The following is a 23,004-nucleotide window of genomic DNA, read 5'->3' as shown; positions in this document are numbered from 1 at the left end:
ATCCATGTTGGCCCCGGGTACCAAAGTGAATTGCCAGAACACCTTTCACTCAGAAGAGGGGCAAATGAACCAATGAGTCACACTCGGGGCAGGAATGAGAGGGGCAATGATGGAGCTTAGGATTTTTAAACAAAATCACTGCTGGAAATATACACCACGACACAGTAGAGTATCTGACAAAATTGCATGCAATCTTGTATTTGGCACTTGGTTGATTTAGTCAACAGGTCACATGAGCATTGTAGCTCCCTCTTACACTAACTAAAAATAACTGAAGGGCTTCACTTTCACCACTTTTGCGCTGCAAATCTGCATGCCAGTGTCCACCAGGACAGTCACACCCACTCCAATCTGGCACTCACCTCTGGGTTCTGTAAATCACAGTCAGCAGAGCAATGATCACGGCAGTAATCAGGCCATAGTCCAATCCCAGGAACAAGGAGGACACAAAAGTGGTGAGCCAGATGGTCTAAATGAAGGTCAAAGAGCAGTCCAGAGAATCATGTTAAAATCCCATAAGAGTTAACACACAGGCCCGCATGTGCATGCACACGTGCACACACACACACACACACACACACACACGGGCTATGTTTACTTTGCCTACCTGGGTGCTACACATAACAACTGTGTTAACATCTTCGCCATGTTTTTATTGCACTAATAACAGCTGCTGCTGAGACATATTAACCTGAGCATCACTGACTCACCAGCTCTATTTTGCTGGTTCTCCAGAAGAAAGGCAGATCTGAGAACTGCATGAACATTCCTTTCAGGTTGACAATCACGATGGCCGACAGCACAGCCTGCAACACAGCAACCCATCTGTGGCTCCCCTCTCTCCTCCCATGGCCCCAGAGCCCTCCTGCTCCCCCCATGCAGCCATCTTCTCCCTACTCCTCACTGAAATCACGAATGCCTGGAGTTTTAGCACTCAGCTGAAATGGGCCTTGAAAATCCAGGCTCATCTCCTAGTAGCAAAGCTATATGGTGGTGAAGAGGTTCAGAATTAAACTTAGAATGCAAGGAATTATTTCACCATGGTCTTCCTACTTATGATCTGCTTTTTCCATCTTTTGATCTTTCCTAGATTAAATACATTAGCAAATAAATGTCTTTGAATGTAGGGCATCTCAGGTTTTTAATGAAAGTATAAGGTCATAGAAGGTTCCTCAGTGATCAGCCAGTACAAAAGGAGAAGGATCCTCGGTGATCAGCCAGTACAATCTCCACTTTGGAGGTCAAGAGGAGAGGAGATGGCTTTCCTGAGTGCGGTGGGCAGCCGTCAGGTCATGATGGTGCATGACATCAGTCCTAGCCTGGGCCTTTTCTTATACCACCCTCCTAGGATTCCAGTAAAACCCCTAAGATGGCTGCAAAAATATAAACAAATACCAGACTCTCCACGCTTGGAAAGAATGCACACCACGTCCACACTACACACCTGGGGTAATGATTCAAAGAGGAATCCCGTGGCTAATATGACCAGCAAAATCATTAATGAGGCCAAGCAACCTGCAAGCTGAATGAGAGAAGACAGGGAAGGGCTTTTAGGAGACCAGAGTAAGATGTGGGGCAGAGGCTGGTCTTATTCTTTCCATTACCACTGGGAAAATCAAGAAAATACGGATTCATATTAAGTCATCCAAACCATTACACGAACCTATATCTCTACTTTTTGAAGGTTTAGTTCCTCTTATAGCTTTTAAACAGAAACTAAAATGCTTAAACATCCTGACTGAAAGGCCATAGCAGGGGTGGAGAGGGGTGCCTGGTACCAACTTGAGACTTACCAGGGAAAGAAGAGTCCAGAGAACTATTTGCTGTCCGATATGGCAGCCATTGGGTACATTCAGCAATTTAAAATTAAAATAAAATACAATAAAAAATGTAGGTCTTGGTTGCCATAGCCACATCAAATGCTCAAGAGCCATAAATTGCTAGTGGCCACCATATTTAGCATTGCCATCATTGCAGACCATTCTGCTACATGGTGGTGGCATCCTGCCCATATTGAGTCTCAGGCTGTCCTGACAACATCCTGTGTCTGATCTTTAAGTTTCCCTGGTAGCAAAGGGAGTATTGTAAAATTTTCCAATTTAACCGGAGAATATACCACTTTTCTATAGATTCAGTTCCTTGTGACTCCTTCATTCAATCAAGCCTTTATCTGATTCACTACCCAGCTCACTGCAGCATGGATCTGCAGGCACAGCAGCTTTGTTTGGGTTCAGAGTAGAACCAAGAGATTAACATTTAAAGAGCACTCAAATCACCAGTTCACAGACGCCTGTTGATACTCACCTGTGTCTTCCCCCCAGTTCCCTCCTGAACAAGGCTTCGAGACAAGGAGCAAGAAATTGAAAAGGTCTGGAAGAGGGAGCCAATGGAATTGCACAGTCCCAGGGCGATGAGCTCCTTTTCCATGGGGAAACAAAAACGCAAAGGAGATAGTCAACCTTGGAGGTGGAGGTGACAGCTTATTTACTACTAACTTTCAGCAGCACAAGCTGTCTCTGTTCTTTCTTTTTTCAGATATAATTTGTTTAGTATGAGCCCCAAATAGGATTTATAGTATATTTTATGGTTGGAGAAAAACATTTTGGATTTTTCTTGTGCCAGAGATAAATGCCGTGATCCCTACCCGCTCCCCCCTTCCCCAAACACTCTCTTACATATAGTGCATTTTCTTATTATAAAGTATTTTGTCTAAAAGAGAGTTCTTGATGTGTTCCTACTGGCATCTTTTAGATATTATTGCTCATCAAGTGCATGCCCTCATCTTCCCAGGACCAGTGAACGCTCTTAGGCCTCCTTTGGGTATTTTGACTTGGATCTCTGCATTTCCTGTAAATATGGAGCACCTTGGAAACCAAAGCGTGCTGAAATAGGCTGCCAAGGTTATAGCTCATGGGGTGTGGACTAAATATCTTACCTGGAGCTAATTATAAGAGGGGGCAGCAAAGAGAATACTGTGGAGTTTGAGAGGTAAATCATATACCAGATAAATACAGATACAGATAAGCCTTCCTGTGGAGCAAAAATGGTTCTGAAGAAAGATCAGACTCCCAGGCTATGGGCTCTAACCACAGAAGTAACATCTATAGGAGCATGGCAAACCATACGCTCCAGATTCGAGTTGCAGCTCTCTAGCCCGAGCCTTGACCATGAAGGGAGGACTCTGCACCTCAGGTTCCAATGGCCTAATGCTCATACATAATGAAAAAATTATAGCATTGAATAAATACATGCTTCAAATACATCCATCACCAAAGCAAAGGCTTTTCTTTCAAGATAGATAAATTGAGTTCACTTGCTTTCTTGTGTAATAGCTTGACCAGTGTACCACAGGGAAGCATCTGCAGGGAACTGATGATTTTACCTGATTGCCGTCAACCTGGTAGCCATGTTTATTTGCCAAGGTCTTGGCCATTGAGATGGTCACTGAGAATCCAACGATGGCTATGGCGATGGCATCCACATACACGAGGTGGAAGAGGCTGGTGTCCGGGTTGGCTGGAGGGAGTAGCCTGAAAAGTCAAGCTGACTGTAACTCAAGTGTTGTGACCACTGAGGAAAAAGCACAGGACCAGAGGGGAGCATTCGAGAAGGGCATTAGGTGCAAATGAGGTGAACTCACTGGGCTCTTGGGACACGGAACTTATTTGCTCTGGTTTGGCAAACATGAGGTCGCTCCTTGACCTAGAGATGTGCTTTCCAGGCCCCAAACTGCAGGGCTGGCTTGAAGCCTGGGTGGTTTATCAGCAGAGATCAGGTGCCATTTTATTTATAAAAGGAGAAACCTCATACCAAGGGCACCCTGATGCCAGGTGTAAGTAAGACACAGAACAGGGAGAAAAGAGGGTCAGAGAGGTACTCAGATGCCACAAGACATCTGAACCAGTCTCGGGGAGGGGAGGGCATCGTACAAGGGCTAACTTAGAGGAGAACTACTGTCCTTGTAACACTACTCATGCTTCTCCCTTGTTACCCGAGGGAAGGACTCTGAGTCTACTAACTCTTCCTGTGTCATCGGTCTCTCCAGTCAGTTCTAACATGGGGAAGGAGCAGTAGCTGATCATACTCCCTGGGTCTCAATGGGGAAATTGGGGGATCTAGAGGCCTCCTAGAACCCCACAAAGGAGTATCCAGTTTTTGCCCATTCTTGTAGTTTGAGACTCTCTTTCCTAAAGAAACTTAATTGAGATTCCCTAGACTGTATAGGGAAAGAGAAACAAGGATTTTTCAAAGGCATTCGGATCCTGCTCCAACTCAAAACAATGGGCTGGATAATACTCACAACCATTTCAGTGATACACACTCAGAATGCTTACTACAAACACAACCATTTATCAAGTGCTTCCTCTGTGCCAGGTTCTCTGCTTATTTAATTATTTCCTCTAGCCCTAGGAATGATGTAGCATTGTAATCCCAATTTTATAGAGGAGAAAATGAGGCATAGTTAGGTTAAACAACTTGCCCAAGGTCAAACAAGTCATTTGAATGACTTCAGCAAAGTCACAAGAAACCTGCCTCTCTACACCGTTTTTGTCTGCACATCGTAGTAGACTGACAGAAGAGACATTTCATCAGATTCTGGGGTAAGGAAAGGGAGGGGAGGAAGGGAAAGGAAACTGATGTCTGTAAGGCTAGATTATCTGCTACATGCAGCAGTCCTATCAGTGAGTGCCAGGATTATCCCACTCTCTAGATGGAAAAAGAGATCTATCTTTTCAGTTGTTAAGTGATTTTCCCAAGATGGAGCAGAATGTCAAACGCATGGGGTCTGACTATAAAATCATCATCTTTCTCCTGCACTTCGCTGTTTGTGTAAGCTTGGCCAAGAGAGAAGGCCCAGCAGCAGGTGGGGCCTGAGGAATAAGAAAAGGGCAGGTTCTGGAATGAAGTCAGGAAAGGAAGCCCTCAAATGGGATATACAATCATGACCGGGGTCTGTAAGAGTCATCTGTCTCTTCCCGGGCCCTGCATTGTGCACATGTGTGTGTATGCCTCCATAAGAGTGGAAGTTCCCTTCAGACGGCCCAGTGCTCTCACCCTGGCATGAGCTTCTCCCAACCAGAAGCCTGGCGTTTCCCTCCTGCTGGGTCCAGGCTGGCCTTAGCTTTGCTGTGACCAAGATAATGAGGTGGAAGTGATGTCACATGGGGCTGGAGGAGGCCTAGCACGTTCGCTGCTTTTTTTTTTTTATGCTACCCTGGGCCACGTGGTAAAGCAGTCTGGCTACCCTGCTGGAGACACCAGGTGCAGACCCCCAGCTGCTCCAGCCAGGCCAGCTAAGGCACGGACGTGAGGCTGGAGCCCTCTTGGATCCCCCAGGCCGAGTTACACCTCCAGACTCCTGCAGGTGAGAGGTCACCAGTGAGGCTAGCATCACCACTTCAAGCACAACTTAGGGTGAAGAATTATGAGCAGGTGAGTGGTTGCTGTTGAAAGCCACTGTTAGGGGGGAGTTTGTTATATATGAGTAGAGTCACAGATAAGAGAAATAGTATGATTGTATGTAGATAAGCACATAGGTATTTGTTACCTGCTTGGTTTTGGGCAAAGTTCCAGAAAGATAAGACTGCTCATTAGCCAAGTTCCAGAAAGGTAAAATGTTTTTTTTCCTAGTTTAGTTCTTGCATAGAGAAGGAAAGCAACACATCTGGATACAACATAACGGGGAAAGGAAGACATTGAGTAGGAATTATGATGATGTGTAAATTTTAATGTATCAGCGTATTTTAAAAGGAGAAATCTACATGTAAGAATTTCCCACTCAATAGAATTATTTGTAACTAGTAACTGAATAGGATTATCTGTTGGATCCAATCAGAGATGATTGTTTATCTTGTGACTGAGTTAGAGACCCAGGGCTGAGGTAATGGAAAGAGGACACAACCCAGTATCAGAAGACCAAGTTCTAGGTCCTGGCTGGGACTCACCAGCATGTCACTAAAGCTCATTTATGTCTCCACAATATCACCTTCCCAGATTCCCTTCCTAAAGAGCAAAGCCAGTGCCCTTAACCCTCACTTCACTGTTTTCACAGTGAGACAGACCACCACGGGACAAAGGGCAGGTGGGCTTCTGGGCCTGTGACTCGTTATGAGTGAAGGACCCTAGTTAGCAAAACAGACTCCATATTGCTGCTGGACGACCCACCTGCCTGCCCTTTAGATGAACTCAGAAGGAGGAAGCTTAGAAACCTCCTCCCCTTAGAAAGTCTCTTTAGAAACTACAATTAATCAACCATTGTTTTACAAATGTTCTAACAGCAGAACTTTCCGCTTCTGTACCTTTTGCTTGCTTTGCTAGTTCTGTCCCATAAGGGGGCTTAGAAACCGTTGGTCTCAAAGATGTATAAAACATGTTAGTCTCCCCCCAGTCGGGGCTCGAGTCCGATGCTCGGCTCCGGTCCCGGCCGGTAATAAACTCCTGTGTGGATTTAATATCGGTCTCTGGCTGGTTCTTTCTCGCTGGGTCTAACACGAGTACAGTGTGTGTTCCTCCTTATCCTCTCACTCTCTCAATTTTATCAACCTCCAAAAACCAGGTGCATCCTTAAAGCCAGGATGCGTTTGCCACAGCATCTCCAAGAATGAACCAGATGAGAGAATAAATGACCAGTAACATCTCAGGAGGACAGAGGACAAGCCAACTCCCAGATTCTTAACCTGCTGCTCGCTGACAGCTCCATCGAGCTTTCTGCCACTCCCCCACCCGCGGGTCCTCTTCGCGGGCACCCCACGCCATCCTATCACCAGGCCCGGGCGTCTATGCAGGACGGGCACGTGATAGAATGTAACAGTTGCTGGGACAAGCTGGTCGCCCGTTCCCTGAGACCAAGGTGTTTGCATAGGAAAAGAAAATTCCTTTTCAACTAGTGAAATTTCTCCCCTCGGAGCCCTGCATGTGAATAGAAATCTTGCCCTTTTCTTTGTTAACAGGCGAGCCGGATTGCTCCTCTCAATCAGAGCTGTCCTCCTTGGAGGCAATAAAGCTTGGTTTCACCTATCCTGCCCCGGGGCTGGGAGATTCCACGTCCAGTAGCAACAGCACTTCTTACTGTTTGCTGACTTCAGTAAATGCAAGCTCCACGGGGACCAGCACTTTTTTGTTTGTGTGTCTGTTTTCGATTTTAACTACCGTGTCTCTGGTACATAATAAGCATTCAATAAACACATGTTGAGTGAATGGGAATAATGAATTTTGCTGTGAGACAGAGGGTTATTATTACAAGCACCAACTGCGATGGCAGGTACGGAAGTATCGTACAAACTAAAGTCCAAATTGAAAAGCAAGGGGTTATTACTGTCACGGCTGTACGCTGGATCTTAAGTAACATGTTCACGATCCTCATTTATGCTTCCAAGTTTAAAGCGAGTGCAAGTTTCTGCTGGCAGAGGAGCAGCCTGAGAAGGCAGGATGCAGGCTGCTTCCCATCTTTGTCTCCCCCATCAGTACCTTGAACTCCCCCCAAAGGTGTTTCTCCAATAAATCTCCTTAGAGTTGTTTTTCAGAAATAATGCTCCACAAGCTACCTTAATGAGGATGTGCCAGTGACAGGGGCCAACCTGCTGCCCTAGGAACCCAAAACCTCCGCAGGAACGGCCGGAGCCTGAAAGCCCAGGTCACAGGACTGCGCCTGCGCAGACTCAGCCCCACCCATGCACGACAATGGTCCCGGAAGTTGCTTTACTGCGGGACAGATTACATCCGGGTCACTGCTTCGAAATTTATTCTCCTGGTCTCCGTAAGTGCTGCGAATACGTTTCACTCTGCGACGCTCTTCTTGGTGTTCTGTTCTGATTCGATTCCCTACCAAATCTGGTGACACTGCCCGCTCCAGCACCTGCTGTCTCTCGAAGCATTGGCTGGCTTCGAGAGCATCCTGGGCCGCTCTGCCTGTCAGGGCTCCTGGATGGGGCTGGATGGCTACGCGGAGAGAACTGGGCAGGTGTCGGCACAGAGCGATGGTCAGAGCAACGGGGAGAATATTGTGCATGAGGCAGAAAGACAGAGACGACCTGGAACTAGAGAGAGATTTCAGAGAGTGTTGGAGAGGGGCAGAGTGAAACGAGCAGAGGCGTGATCATTCTTGGTCTTCTGATACAGAGGTAATAAATGTCAAACACAGAGTTAAGTAATACAGATGAAGAAATGTAAGCATCGTATGACTTGAGACTAGAAAACTCACTGAAGTAAGGAGCCTCAGAACTTTGAATCCCCTACCTGGAAGGTTTATTGTGCAACAGGGTGGCTCCCAACCCTAACCCTAACCCCACCTGCTTCACTCCCTCTCACAGCGGCCATGCCCAGGCCACCAGTGGGGGAGGAGACTGAAGCTTTGAGACATAACTGACCTGCCCAACTCCACAGCTAGGAAATGGCAGGCTACAGTTATTCCTTTTGTTCTCAATTCTTGTGTCAAAGATTTTCAAAGTTATTAAAGAAGACCAAAACCCAAAACAAAACATGCTGTACTTTGGTGGGATTATAAAGTTGTGCATTTGGTATGAAAAGAGTGTAGCATCTCCTGAAACATCATAAATGGGACTACCATAGCATCCAGCAATCCCACTTTGGAATGTACACTCAAAAGAATTGAAAGCAGGGTCCTAAAGACATAGTTGCACACCCATGTCCCTAGCAGCACTATTCACAATAGCCAAGAGGTGAATGCAAACAAATGCTCACTGGTGGGTGAATGCAGAAACAAAATATACCACGTACATACAATGAGATACTCAACTGTAAAAAAAGGAAGAATACACTGTCATTTCCAACATGGGCAAAACTTTAGGATATTAAGTGAAATAAGCCATCAGAAAAAGACATACTATATGAGTCCATTGATAAGAGGTACCTAGAAAAGTCAAATTCATAGAAACAAGAGGATGAATAGTGGTCACAGGGGTTGAGGGATGGAGAAAAAGGGAATTGTTTGATAAGTGCAGAATTTATGATTTGCAAGAGGAGGAAGTTCCAGAAATCTATTTTACAACAATTTTAATATATTTAACTCTGTTGAACTATATGGTTAACAATGATTAAGATGATAGATTTTTTAAAACCACAACAGATACACACGCATGCCACAAACCCTTAAACCCTCCAGCTATTTGATAGGTAGAAAAAGGTTATTTTTCATTGCAAGAGCAGTAGAGTAGGAGTTATAAACAATAGGTCCATTGATTGTTCAAGTCACTCTGTTACTTAAACTATTTTCCTACCCCAGAGGCAGTGTCCCAACGACATCCACATTGTAAGATTCTTGCAAATTAAATCCAGCTGAAATGCCAGTTCCCATTACCACCTAAAATAGACACAAACCCAAATGCACCTTTAGAGATTAATATTCAAATGTCACATAAATAAGCTTCAAAGAATTTGTTAGGCAAGGCAAATCTATTTTCACTTTGTTGTCGTTGGCGTGTGTGTGTGTGTGTGTTTGTGTGTGTGTGTTTGAGACATGGTCTCACTAGATAGCCCAGGCAGGCTTTCAATTCTTGGTCCTCTGGCCTCAGCCTCCAGTGTTCAGGGATTACAGGCATGCATCACCGCTCATGATTCATTTTGAATGCTCAGACTTAAAAGAAAGAATCACTGTTAGCATCCAGCAATTCTAACTTCTCTCCATGACTCTGCTCCACATAACTGAAATGGGCTTTCCAGTTTCCTAAAGGCCTGGAATTGTTCTATTTTCCCTTCTGTTCCACACTGAGGTTTTGGCATAGGGGTTGGCCTTTCATCTGGGTAGAAGGCATCTCTGGCCTCTTGACGAGTAAAGGATAAGGAAAAGTGTAAAGGACGAATAAAGGATACGGCGAGGGTGATGCAGTGACTTTGGAATCTGCCTGCTGACCCAGCTTGTAGAACAGCACCGGAAGTGTGGTCAGGACCCTGCAGTTGTCTTCTGCAGGGCGAGCGGGACCGCAGTCGCCCAGCTTTACCCGAGGTGTAAAGCACCACCCTCAGTGCACTACAAGAGGAGACACAGCAAGGTAAGCTGGGGGTCTGCTCCACCCCCAGTAACTATGGCTTATGGAGCTTTCTGAATGGGTGCTCCAGAGAAGGACTTAGAGATGATGTGGGAAAGGACCAGTCCCTTTCAGGGGGCCCCGGCAGGAAAGTGATCATAAGGTAATCTTACTGTCGGAAACTGAAGCCCAGAGACCAGGGGCGAGGGTGTTTTCAGTCCCTTTGGATAAAGGACCCCTTTCTGTCAGCAATTATGTTTTTCACTCTTAACTACATTTTTTATGCATCTCAGCTCTGGAGAGTGTCCAGAATATTTAAATTCACAACATAAATATGCTCAAGTTTCTGAGCATTAGTTTTATGTGGTGACAAGCAATGAGCACACAGTTGTGGGAGTTGGACAGGTTGTCACCAGGTGGGACTTACCGCAAAGAACTCTAAAGGAATGGGTGCTGGCAATTTCTCTTTAAATCTCTCATTAAACTCCTTGCCACCCAACAGCAAACCAAAAACCATCAGCCCGACGCCTAGGGAACACACGTTGAGGTTTTTAACATTCTGCAACACAGCAACTGTACTCTGTAACACAGTGAACACTGGAGTTTACATCAAGAAACAGCCCGCATTGCACGACTCGACAACACACGGTACCTAGAACAGCAGCTCAGAGAGACAGGTGCACAGAGGGCCGGGGGCTTTCTAATGGGTGTGGAGCTCCTGTCTTCGATGAGGAAGAGGTTCCAGAAATGGCCAGGGATTGTGGCTGTACAACCCTGTGAATGTACTTATCACCACTGAATTGTACACTTTAAAAAAATAAAGGAATACATTTTGTTATATATATCTTACCACAGAAAACTTTTAAAAATCAAAAGAACTGAGACTAAAAATTTAAAAGAGAGAGGGCTGGGGCTGGGGCTCAGTGGTAGCGTGTGTGCTTACCACGTGCAAGGCCCTGGGTTCCATCCCCAGAACCACACAAAAAATGTTCGCATTTTTACCGTGCCACACAATTTTATAACAGCAATTCTTATTCACCAATCTTAGGGTGTTTTTTGATATGCTGATGTCTTGCTGTAGTGTTTATAAAATTCAGGAAAATAACCCCAAGGCTGAGCTGTGACCATTAGGAAAGAATTACGGGTTAATATCAGCAAAAGACTCCAAAGGGAAACAGAAAAGTTTTTCGGGAGTCAAGGAGGGAGAAATGATCATCAGCAGATGGGAGAGGTCAGGTGGGCTCCGAAGGCCAGAGTGTAAGTTTGGAAAGGAGCCCTGGGAGCATGCATGAGGGGAGAGCCACTGGGTCATGACCTAGGGTGGCAGACAGTCCCCATCTGCAACCCAACAAGGCCCACGGTCTTCTCACCCAGGTCGCACACACTCCTGTCGCTGCCTAGAGTGCACTCAGCGCTGCTTGTGTGTTGTATTGTCATTGTGACAAGGCAGTCTGAGAAGCCTCAGCGTCAGAAGCCTGTCACCAGCAATTACAGTTATTTAGGGAACAGTCTTATGCCTTGATTCCATTCTAATCAATCAAGGACTCACATTTAAGTATCATTTTCTCAAAGTTACTTTCCTAGACTTTTTTTTTACAGACTAGTGTGTGCCTTCTTTTCATAGGACTTAATGTAATTTGCAGTTAATTACACACTTGCCCAGCTGGTGATTCATTAATCATCCTCCCCCTGACTGCAAGCGGGAGCGGGCCAGGCGGCATCTGCTCGCCTCATTGCTGCCCCCTAGTGCCCGGCATAGCGGTGGGCACAGAGCACCTGGAAAAGCGGCGACTGCATCTGCCAAGTCCTGATTCTGCCACTTCCCGGTCAGGGTGTCCTAAGTATTTCATCATTTCCTCTTCGTCTGTGGGTCATTTAGAAATGTGTCTCTGGATTCAGAATGTATGGGGGGTTAAAACGACATTCACTGATTTCCATTTACACTACGCTGTGTGAAAAAATATTGCATTTTAGATTGTGCTCGTTTTCATATTGGTTTTAACATGACAATTTATTACCATTGTTTCCTGTATGCCTGGAAATAAATTTTCTCTCAGTTGTGTGCAGAGTATGCATATTTTATCCTATTAATCTGGGTTAGCTGTGTTAGTTTAATCTTTTTGCCTCACATGTTTTGGGGTGGGGGTCAGTACTGGGAATTGAAGCCCGGGCCTATGAACTGAATTACTTCCCCAGACATTTAAAAAAATTTTTAATTTTGAGACAAGGTCTCACTAACTTGCTAGGTAGCCCGGGCTGGGCTTGAACTAACAGCCCTCCTGTTTCAGCCTCCCAGGGTGCTGGGATGACAGGCAGGTGCCACCATGCCTGGAGCCTTACTTTTATTTTTCTTAAGATGAAGTTATGGTCTTGGAGGCTTTGTTTGTTTGTTTTGGACACTAACAAATAATTTAAAGGCCTAGTGGGAGAGAATCTCTCTCTCAGAAATTACAAACTCAGGCAGGCGAAGCATAAGTAAGGCACCTCATTAGGGTGATGGTGCTGTCACCAAATAAAGACTTAACAAAAAATTGTTGTTGAAGTAAGCAGAATCATATATCCATACAATGGGATTTTAGGGTTAGGCTTCCTTGTGGTTCTCTTCCCAGAAACCCTTAGAGTAACTAAGTCTTCTTCCTTTGATAGTTTCTTGGAAAAAAAAGAAAAATGAGATGCAGAAAAGGGAGAAGAATAAAGAAAGAAGCGCAGTCCCAGCGACCCAGAAGTTGCTGACTTACATACACCACTGAGAAGATTCCAGTGTACCGCTTTGTCCTAACCCCGAAGAGGTACTTGAGCATGGAGGTGAACACGTGCACGGCAGCTGCAGTGGTGAACCCGCGCACGAGGGGCTCTGTGAGGTAGATGGCCACAAATCCGAACCTGCACACACCTAGGCAGAACTTTTTTTAATGGCAAAGAAACAAACAAACCACGTGAGAGGTTAGGAAGGCATGATAAACAGAAAACACATAAAAGTTCTTTCTGGCCCACCTTCTAACCCTACAAACTTGGACCTGCAGGGATTCGGTAGCTCGGAAATCAGCCACTGGCTATGGAGAAAACAATGGCAGTCTGGAGGGGCCACAGAGCACGGGCCACACTTGTGCCTTGTGTCCCACAGAGCCAGGGCCACGCTTGGTCCAGCACACACCTGACCACTGGTCGTTCCGGCCAAGCAGACAAGGGACGTCCTCTTCCAGTACTAACCAATCCTGCTTTTTCAGGCTTGACTTGCTTTTGGGATCTCCAAGTGCCCAACAAAGCTTGCTAGCCTCTCCTTGTTGTAAATAAGGCATGCAGTCAGACTGGTGTGCCTGAACCCCAGCTCTGGAGTGTGGCTGGCTGGCTGTCCACCGTGTGTTAAGATCAGCCAGGAGTGTTGCACAGATGTTTCGGAGGCAAACAGACCAGCCCCACGTCCCCACCTTGGAGTCTTACCTGAATGATTCCGGAGAGTAAGGTCACAGACATGGCGACTTTCACTCTCAAGGCGTCCCTGGCTTCCGTGCCGTTGGTTGCATTTCCTCCTCCTGGAATGACGATGTCATCTGGTACTAATCGAACAGCCACGCCACCAATCATCAAGCTAATAACGGCAAAAGGACCTGAAATGGTGAACCATCAACAGTCTTATTCAGGGGCTCATGGGAACCACCCAGGGTAGCTACGAGACAGGCACGACTGACCCTCGCTGAGGGAAACCTCTCCAGTGAATCCCATGTGGTCATCGCTGTGCGCCAAGAGACACAGGGGAGGTCAGTGAGCACTGCCCTCTTTCAGTGTCCTGGCCCTGGGTGTGAGCACCTCGGGTGTGCAGGCTGTGTGCTGCAAGCGCCACCACAGCAGTAGCTCCCACCCACCGCTCTTCTGGGCCCTTGACATCAAGAGGTAGAGTCCAGCACTTCTCTCCTTGAATCTAGGTGGGCTCAAGACATGCTAGCAATCAAAAGAACACAGCAGCAGTGACACTGCGTGACTTCTGAGGTGAGGCAGTGAATGGCAATGCAGCATCTACCGGAGAGCTGTAAACCACATGCTGTAGCCTGGGCCACCATGTTTGAGAAAGCTCTAACCAGGCTACAGGGAGACTTCCTGTGACAAGATGGAAAGGGAGAGGGAAAGGGAGACAAAGGGAGAAGAAGGGAGACAGGAGAGATGGCCCAGACCAGCACTTCCCCAATCCTGACCCACAAGAAAGGAGAGGTAATAAAATGATTATTTTTTCATATTTTCTATATTTTTAATTAAAATTTTTAACTGATCCATGATATAAGCTGCTAAATTGAGGGCCATTTGTTACCCAGCAATAGCTACCTGAAACACTGTGTTTTCAGGCAGTGGCTTTATGAAACACTGTTATGAAATTCATATGAATACATCTGAAATAGCTGGAGAGAAAATATGTACAATTCAGACACTCAAAATGATGAAAATTATATACATGCATAGTAATAGGAACTCAAAGAAAGTCAGACATGAGTAATTTTATTAGGAAATAAAGCATTTATCTCATTTCACAGATTTTAATAACTGCTATTTTACACAAGAAAATTGTCCTTTTTTTATTATCCCAAGAGTATAAGAAAGCTATTCACTCTAGAAGTTGTGGGAGGAATGTGTTGCTTAAAGACCTCTTTTGTTTTGGTACCGGGGATTGAACTCAGGACCTTGTGCTTGCGAGGCAGGCGAGATGCTACTGAGCTAAATTCCTGGCTCTAAAGACCTTTTTTTTAAAGGCAAAATCTTTCTGTGTAGACCAGACTGGCCTTGAATTTGTGATGATCTTCCTGCCTCAGCCTCCTGAGTGCTAGGATTACAGGCATGCACCGCCATGCTTAGCTAAAGCACCTATTATGTGAGCAGTAACAAAAGTTAGAAAGTAGATGTTCTAAATAACAACCACACTACTTCTTTGGCACACTGTGAAGCCAACAGAAAGGTCCTAGAAAATCAAGTTCAAGCATAAGCTTTTACCTATGGATATGTGCCTGGAGGTTCCAAGGAAACAGTACATGATAACAGGGTAAAACGAAGAGTACAGGCCGAACACCGGAGGCACCGCTGCCAGCATTGCGAAGGCCAGACCTGTGGGATTAAAGCAGAGAGGGGAGCATTAGAAGGCAGGGGTGGGTGCATTGCTCATGGGCTTCCTCTCTGACCAACAGGTGAAGCCCACCTTCATGTGCCAGGTGTGTCCGCCCTGCCCACCCTTCCACCCCAATCCCACATGGAGTCTTGTGCCTGCAGCTTCCAGCCTGGCATGGTTTTCCCTCTTCATCTCCCTTTTGCCAGTATATGGGCTTTTTCCTGCTTTAGTTTTTTTTTTTTTTTTTTAGCTCTGGGGGTCAAATTCAGGGGGGCACTACCACTACATCCCAGGCCTTTTATTTATTTTTTAAATTTTGAGACAGAGTTTCCATATGTTGCCTAGGTGGGACTCAAACTTGTTACCCTCCTGCCTCAGTTTCCCTGAGTGTTGGGATTACAAGCATGTGCCACTCCTGGCTTTTATCCTTTTACTTATTTATTTATATGGTACAGGGGATCGAACTCGGGACCCTGCGCTTTTGAGGCAGGCGGTGGAACCACTGAGCTAAATCCCTGGCCCTTTCCTGCTTTAGTTTTAAAAAATTAAGACAAGAGTAGAAAAAAATCTTCCTGGATAGGTGCAGTGGTAGTCTGGTGTCAATGGACAAATGCTCTCTCTTCCTGTAGTGGTGCGTTGTGTGGGTTCCTGGAGGTCCCTTTGCTCTGAGGAGCCCCCACTGTCCACCCCGGGTCCATGTGATGCCTTCCCCTGACTCTCAGACCCTGACTCTGGCCCTGGATCAGAAGGTGCAGTCCCAGGGTCTTCTCCACGCCATCTTTCACACGAGCTGTCCTGGTACCTTCTGGGTGCCCCTGTTCCAAAGGAAAGCTTGGCATTTTACCCCAAGAAACTTAGGAAGCACAGGTCACACCCTCTGAGGACTCTGTTCTGCTGTCTCCAGCAGCTCACACCAGCCTTTACCTGTGGACTCGTAGGAGACTTTATTTTTTAGAGCAATTCTGCAGCAAATTGAGTAGAAGGTTCAGGGATTTCCTTTATCTGCATCTGCCCAGCCCTGGCCAGAGTGGTACGTTTATTACAATGATGAACCTACAGCCAGAGTTTACACCAAGGTACATGATACACATTCCCTACAAATACGTGACAACGCCATCCTCCCTGACAGTACACACGGGATAGTTTCATAGCCTAAAAATGCCTCTGCCCTCCAACTCCTCATTCTTCTCTCCTCACAGATCCCTAGCAACCACTGATCTTTTCTCTTTCCACAGTGTTGCCTTTTCCAGAATGTCCTATACTTGGGACCTATGCATTTACGCTTCCTCCATGTCTCTCCCTGGCATGAGGGTGCATTTCTTTTCAGTGGTGAATCATATTCCACCATCTGGATGGACCACAGTTAACTTATCTACTGAAAGATATCTTGGTTGCTTCCAAGGCTTGATGACTATGAATAAAGAGGCTAGAAATAGCCATGTCCAGGTTTAATTCAGGTTTTTAAAAAAGAGGCCATTTTTTTGAGCAGTGGGAATTTTTTTTCATGCAAGACTTAGACAGTGGTCTCCACAAATTGCAGGGAACACTGCAAGCACTCTGTGTGGCTCACTGCGAAGAAGTGCACGTACAGAGTGCGGAAGGCAAGCAGTACTCCAAGCTCCACTTGGGTGAGCCAGCCCTCCACTGCATCTCCTGTCCCTCCAGGTCCCATCCTGACCAACCCACCAGTGTCACTTCCAACTCTGGAACCAGTTTTGCTGTTTATCTCCATTTTTAAAATTCAGCAGTCCTTAACAAAGCAGTTTGTCAGCCCTCCTGCATATGGCAAACTTGGGACTTTTTTACAATGGAAGTGCTCCTGCCATTGAGGGGTTAGAGGCCATGATGCTGCTGAATATCGTATAATTCACAGGACAGACGCCACAAGAAACAGTGTAAATGGTATGGTGTGAGAAATTTTGTTTTAAATGTTTCTGTTATTACATCACATAAACAGAAGCAAGGACAAACAACGCACGTCATGATCATCTCCATAGACATAGAAAAAGGCTTTGACAAACTCCAATATTCATTCATGATAAAAACACTGAAGAAAATTGGTATAGAAGGACTTTATCTCAATCTGATAAAAGCCACTTATGACAAACCTAGTGCTAACATCATATTAAATGCGGGAAAAGCTGAAAGCTTTCCCTCTAAAATCAGGAACAAGGCAAGGATGTCCACTATCACCACTGTTGTTCAACACAGTACTTGAAATATCAGCAAGAGCAATTAGGCACGAGAAGGAAATAAAGGAGATATGTACAGGAAAGGAAAAAGTCAAGTTATTATTACTTGAAATAACATGATCTTCAACATTGAAGATCCTAAAATCTACCACCAAACTCCTAGAATAACAAAATTAAGCATTGTATTAGGATACAAAATCAACACACAAAAATTAATAGTCTTCCTGTACACCAATAATGAATTCACTGAAAAAAAAGAAATTAGGAGAAAGATGCCATTTGCAATAACACCTAGAAAAATTAAATACTTAGAAATTAACCTAACCAAGGAGGTGGAAGACTTGTACAATGAAAACTACATACAGTACTCTGAAAAAGGAGATCAAAGGGAACATCAGAAAATGGGAAGATATCCCCTGTTCCTGGATAGGAAGAACCAATATTGTTAAAATAGCCATACTTCCAAAATAGATGTACAGATTTAATGCAATCCCAAACAAAATACCAACAGCATCCTTTGCAGAACTAGAGAAAACAATATTAAAATTCATATGGATCCAGAAGAGACCCAGAACAGCAAAAGCAATCCTGGGTAACAAAAGTAAAGCAGGAGGCATCACAACCCTATATCTGAAGTTAAATTACAAAACTACAGTGATAAAAACAGCATGGTATTGGCAAAAAACAGACACGAGGATCAGTGGAACAGAACAGAACACGTGGAAACAACCTCAAGCACATTCCACTATTTGATCTTTGACAAAAGGGCAAAAAAACATACCCTGGAGGAAAAATAGCCTCTTCAATAAATGGTGCTGGGAAAACTGGCCATCCATATTCTGAAGACTAAAACTAGACCCGTATCTCTTACCATGTACTAAACTAAAATCAAGATGGATCAAAGATTTAAATATTAAAACAGGAACAATTTGTTGAAAGATAAGATGGTAAAACACTTGAAATCATAGGCACAGGCAAGAGCTTTCTCAACAGAACTCCTGGTTGCCCAGGAGATAGCACCAAGAATCAACAAGTGGGATTATATCCAATTAAAAAGCTTTTGTACAGCAAAAGAAACAACCAACAGAGTGAAGAGACAACCTACAGAATGGGAAAAAAATTTTCCAGCTATTCCTCAGACAGAGGACTAATACCTAGAACATGTAAAGAATTCAGTCCAGGTATGGTGGCACACACCTATGATCCCAGCACTTGGGAGGCTGAGGCATGGTTGCCTCAAGTTCAAGACCAGCCTGGGCTACACAGTGAGCTCAAGGCCAGCGTGAACTACATAGTGAGACCCTGTCTCAAAAAACCAAACAACAACAACCCACAAAAACAAAACAAAACAAAAAAACAGAACTAACAAAAAATTAGACCCCCCAAAAGACTCAATCAAAAATGGGCAAGTGAAATGAATAGACACTTCTCAGAAGAAGAAGTACAAATGGCCAATAAAAACACGAAGCAGTGTTCAACAACGCTGGCCATTAGAGAAACACAAATTAAAACACTGAGATTCCATCTTATTCCCGAAAAGAATTGCTATCACCCAGAAATCAAATAATAACAAATGCTGGTGAGGCTTCGGGGAAAAAGGGCAGAGTTTTACTTCATCCCTCTGACATCTCTCAGCATTTCCACCCTGTCCTCCCCAGCATGGTGTGAGGCAGGCACCTGAGTGTCAGTGACATTTCGTGGTATTACAGAGACACTTGGCCAATCCCTCACTGTTTGCCTCTCTGGCTCCCTGCCTCTCTGGCTCCCAGATCTGACCCTGCCTGAGCCTCGGAGTCCCTGGGTGCTGCAGAGCAGCTTTGTACATTTCAGTTCCTGCACTCTGGGTGTCTTGCTTGTCCATCTGAGTGGTCTCCATGGTGTCTCCTCTCCCATTCTCTTTGTCCTTGTTAGTTTCTACTGTTTTCCTCCTCTTTACTGATATTTTAGAGAAATTTAAAATTGATTAGAGATAGAACCACGTATTCAATGTGGCATTCTTTGTTTTTTTTTTGGTACCGGGGATTGAACTCAGGACCTTGCGCTTTCGAGGCAGGCAGCAGAACCACTGAGCTAAATCCCCGGCCCTGATGTGGCATTCTTAACAAGAAAAATCTTTTCGGAAATTTAAATTATTCATCAATCACAATAAATTTACTTTGATTGTCTTTGCTATATATTTTCATATTTATCTATATTCTTTGATCAAAGATGGGCAGAATAATACCTTTTTGATACTAATTTTTGGGATGGCTATGCCCCTTAGCAGTCACCGACCTACTGGCTCATTCTATGTTTTAAAATCCTTTCTTCCTTTCTGTAATACCATACACCCCTGGTTTCCCTTCCTCTCTTCAGATACTTCTTATTGGTCTCTTCTGCTGGTTCTGCCTTTTCCATTTGGCTGTTAATGTTGGACAGAGCTTGATCTTGGCTCCCTTCTCTTTTCTCTTGACATTCTCATCCTAGCTGTCCTTCTCTGCTGTCATGTTTAAATGCTACGAATGTGTCAGAGATTCCCAAATTGATATCTCTAGGTCACACCCGTCTTTTGGCCACCATATATCAAACATAAGCATGAAATACCTAATTGTCTATATCTCACAAGCATCTTAAATTTAACACGTTTCTGCCATCTTTATTATGTAGGCACTGGCACCTCTGTCCCTCGGGGATACCTAGGACTTATTTGCAACCACCCCTCTTCCACACCATGCCAGCATCCAGCTCCACGGCCTGCAACATTATAGCTGCCCTCAACACGCCCTTTTTCTTCATTCTGCCTACATTAGCCCCACAACCAGTCTCCTCTCTTGCTGCAAACCACATTACACATCTTTCCATTTTCACAGCCACCAGCCTTGTTTAGGACGAAAGAAAGTCAACTGGTGAAAAGTAGGTTCCTGGGATGCCCGAGACCCAGAGAGGCAGAATTCCAAGGACCTCTCTGAGTGTAAGCTGTCTAGGTTCCCTGCAGTGCTGAGTCCCACTTGACTGGAGGTCAGTTTGGCTTCTGTTTCCCACTGCAGATACAATCCCTTCTCTGCTCCTTACTCCGTCCTCAACTCTGCTTTGAATCTGCCACTTTTTGTTTGATTATTTTTGGGGTGATGGTGGCAAAATGGTTGTGGAAAAACTATCCTAAACCTGGTTTAAGATTTGGTTTCACAGATTTACAAGATTTGGCTAATTTGTCACTTGGGAAATTAAAACCTCCGCTAATTTATCATTATGGGAAATCTTTTTCTAACAAATTAAATTTTGGGAACTGGCTAGAAGGAAATAGAGTTTTGGCCAACTGACCCAGAGCTGCTCAAGGCATTGCCGGCTTTGCCTACCCTGGACCCCTGTTGGATCAGACTCTAATTGGTCTCCCCATATCCACTCTGGTGCCCCTTCCACCAGCCAAGTCCGTTCCTCACTCAGTGACCTCCTCCTACCAAGAAAACCCACATAAAAGATACCTCGACAGCTTTCACTGCACTCAGAGTGAAATCCTGAAGTGGCCTGAGAAGCCTCTACAGACCTCCCCTGCCCACCTTACCAGCCGCCACCCAGCTCCCTGCCTCCTTTCTGCCAGCTCATCAACCCCACTCAACTCTCCTACTCAGCACCTTCCCCATGCCATGCCTTCTGCCTACAATGTAGTTCAAGTCTCACTTCTTCAAAGAACTTTCGGTGGCTTCTCTACCTAAATTAACTTTCCAGTTATGATTTCACAGTGTCTCATCTCTTCCTTCAAGTGTTTATAATCACAAACTTATAAATGCCTTCATTTGCCTCATATCACTCCCTGATTGGGTGGTTAGCTCTTGGGGACAAGGAAGACCAGATAGCTGCTTAGAATATATGCATTGTTCAGAAGAAGAAATGAATACTTTCTTAAGTTTATATCACATGTAAAATCACAGAGCTGCAAAGGAATTTAGTATTCCATGGTCATTTGTAATTACAACCTGGATTTAGACTAAAGCCAAGAACTTCAATAAAAACCATAACAAAATGTTGATTGAGTGACTGACTTAGCAAGAGGTGAGATACTGTAATGCCAAAGCAATGTACTGATCTATAAAACAGCTCCGCTGTTTTCTACTGTTAATATGCCTGGAAAGTTTTAAGGGTGAGGTTTTCTGAACTCCTTTAGAAAGGCAAAGGTTACTACAATGATATGATAAACACTATTAATTTGTTTTTATTCATGATAAAAAGGTCAAGAAAATGTTTGAGGAGAAGGTAGTTAGGAAAAGAAAGAAAGAAGGAAAGAAGGAAGGAAAGAATCCAGCCTTACTAACCTTGAGGAAGCTGTAGCACTCCAGTGCTTATGCCTGAAACCAAGTCACCCAACACATACTCCTTGAATTTATATGCTGGCAACCACTTTGTTATGGGCAGGAACATATAAATAATGTTTCTTATTTTTTTAGGAGTACATCTGGCAAGACAAAGAAAGAGACAGAGTTGTAAATGAGGAACATCTCTGTAGAATTCACAAGGCAGCCTCCTTCCCCCATATCCACATATGAGAAGGAAAACTTTACGACTGGTGACTCACGATGTTGCAGGGGGTAGGAGTCAGAGACGGGCAGAGACAGAGCGGCTGGAACATTCTCAGGAGCAGGAGGAAGGGGATGTTTCAGAGGTGGGTGGAGAATTAGAAAGTGGGTTGTCTATGGAAATCTTTACACAGACATGAGGCATAGTAGGAATTCAATAAACACAGTGAACTATATGAAGAAGCCTGTGTTCAGAAGATTTACACTGAATCGCTGCAGACAGCTTTGCAAACCAAAAGCATCACCATTCATCTTTTCTCCACTTCACCAACAGGCTTTCTTTGCACATTTGACCTTGTTTCTCTCATGCCAGAATGATACAATAAAGGAAAAAGCTTAAAATGCAACATACGTGAATGCCTGTTTTAGCTTATCCCCAATGGAATCCGAAACTTTGTCTTTCTCGTGTAGTCTTTCCTGGAGGACTGGATGGCTAAAAATAGGCCTTTCCACGTAGTACTTCTGAGTTGCTGCAGGGATTTCATTTTCTTCAGCATGATCCATAGTACTCCAAAATTATTCATCAACAGCAGGAGACAAGCATTTCCTGAGCGTCACTAAAGGGAGAAAATTAAAAGTCCGTTTTAGATGCCCAAATCTCACCACGACTGTTCCTAAGCCTTCCTTCCTTGTGGTACTCCAGTTCTAATGACTTCTTGGACACCCTAGAGCACCTCTCATTGTTCTGCTCATAGTAGGCACTAACAAATAGAACAAAATCAAAATCAATAGAAAATGTATATGTGATTTATTCCCTCCCAGAGCAGTAAGTGGATAATGCACATAATTTCAACAAGAGCTCATATTAAGTCCAGTGGCTAAGTAATGCAGGCAGTTGCCTTTAGCTCTATGTAAGGAGAACTGTAAGCCAGGCCTGGTGAGCAGTTGTATTATCAAGTAAACAGCGAAGGTAAAATTGGTCCTTAAATTGAACCTCAAGTTCCTTGAAGGTATATTACTCTCCTTCCCAATTCTGCTATGTTTGATTACATCCTTACACTACTCTGTGGTCCAAGCTGAGTCTCATGTCCCCATGAAGGAAGTCCCTAGTGACTTTTGCAAAAGGTCACAAGTTCAAAACATTTGCAATATTATAATATTGTTTTAAAGTTGATTATGTTGTCAAGTGTTAGACTATTAGCATGGTTATATTTTCTCCCTTGGTTCCTAGTGAATACCAGTTACGTGAA

General features: G+C 44.5%; 1 protein-coding gene and 1 long non-coding RNA gene across 2 annotated transcripts in view; one reads left to right on the top strand and one right to left on the bottom strand.

The window, feature by feature from the left end:
• The window catches only part of Slc26a5 (solute carrier family 26 member 5), a 33,909-nt gene extending 11,567 nt beyond the window's left edge, over positions 1-22,342 (bottom strand). The window contains exons 1-12 of the mRNA XM_021253951.2: positions 22,167-22,342; positions 21,554-21,693; positions 14,961-15,071; positions 13,425-13,591; positions 12,722-12,886; positions 10,411-10,563; positions 9,237-9,319; positions 3,383-3,530; positions 2,305-2,418; positions 1,445-1,522; positions 711-806; positions 363-469 (exon numbers count right to left, since the gene is read on the bottom strand). Of these exons, the coding sequence (XP_021109610.1) occupies positions 363-469; positions 711-806; positions 1,445-1,522; positions 2,305-2,418; positions 3,383-3,530; positions 9,237-9,319; positions 10,411-10,563; positions 12,722-12,886; positions 13,425-13,591; positions 14,961-15,071; positions 21,554-21,693; positions 22,167-22,318 (1,514 nt within the window). The 5' untranslated portion in view covers positions 22,319-22,342. The remainder of the gene's footprint in view (positions 1-362; positions 470-710; positions 807-1,444; positions 1,523-2,304; positions 2,419-3,382; positions 3,531-9,236; positions 9,320-10,410; positions 10,564-12,721; positions 12,887-13,424; positions 13,592-14,960; positions 15,072-21,553; positions 21,694-22,166) is intronic.
• LOC147829303 (uncharacterized) lies at positions 7,693-14,214 on the top strand. Its single transcript, XR_015449408.1, has 2 exons — positions 7,693-7,756; positions 12,630-14,214. It is a non-coding gene; the product is annotated as an uncharacterized LOC147829303 (long non-coding RNA).
• Positions 22,343-23,004: the final 662 nt, after the last annotated feature.

Source organism: Heterocephalus glaber, unplaced genomic scaffold, assembly GCF_053883595.1.
Source record: "Heterocephalus glaber isolate CG9 unplaced genomic scaffold, H.glaber_assembly_v1.0 deba00000676, whole genome shotgun sequence".
NCBI classification, from domain to species: domain Eukaryota; kingdom Metazoa; phylum Chordata; class Mammalia; order Rodentia; family Bathyergidae; genus Heterocephalus; species Heterocephalus glaber.
Note: the sequence above shows the minus strand (reverse complement) of the source record. Positions and strands in the feature narration are given on the sequence as shown.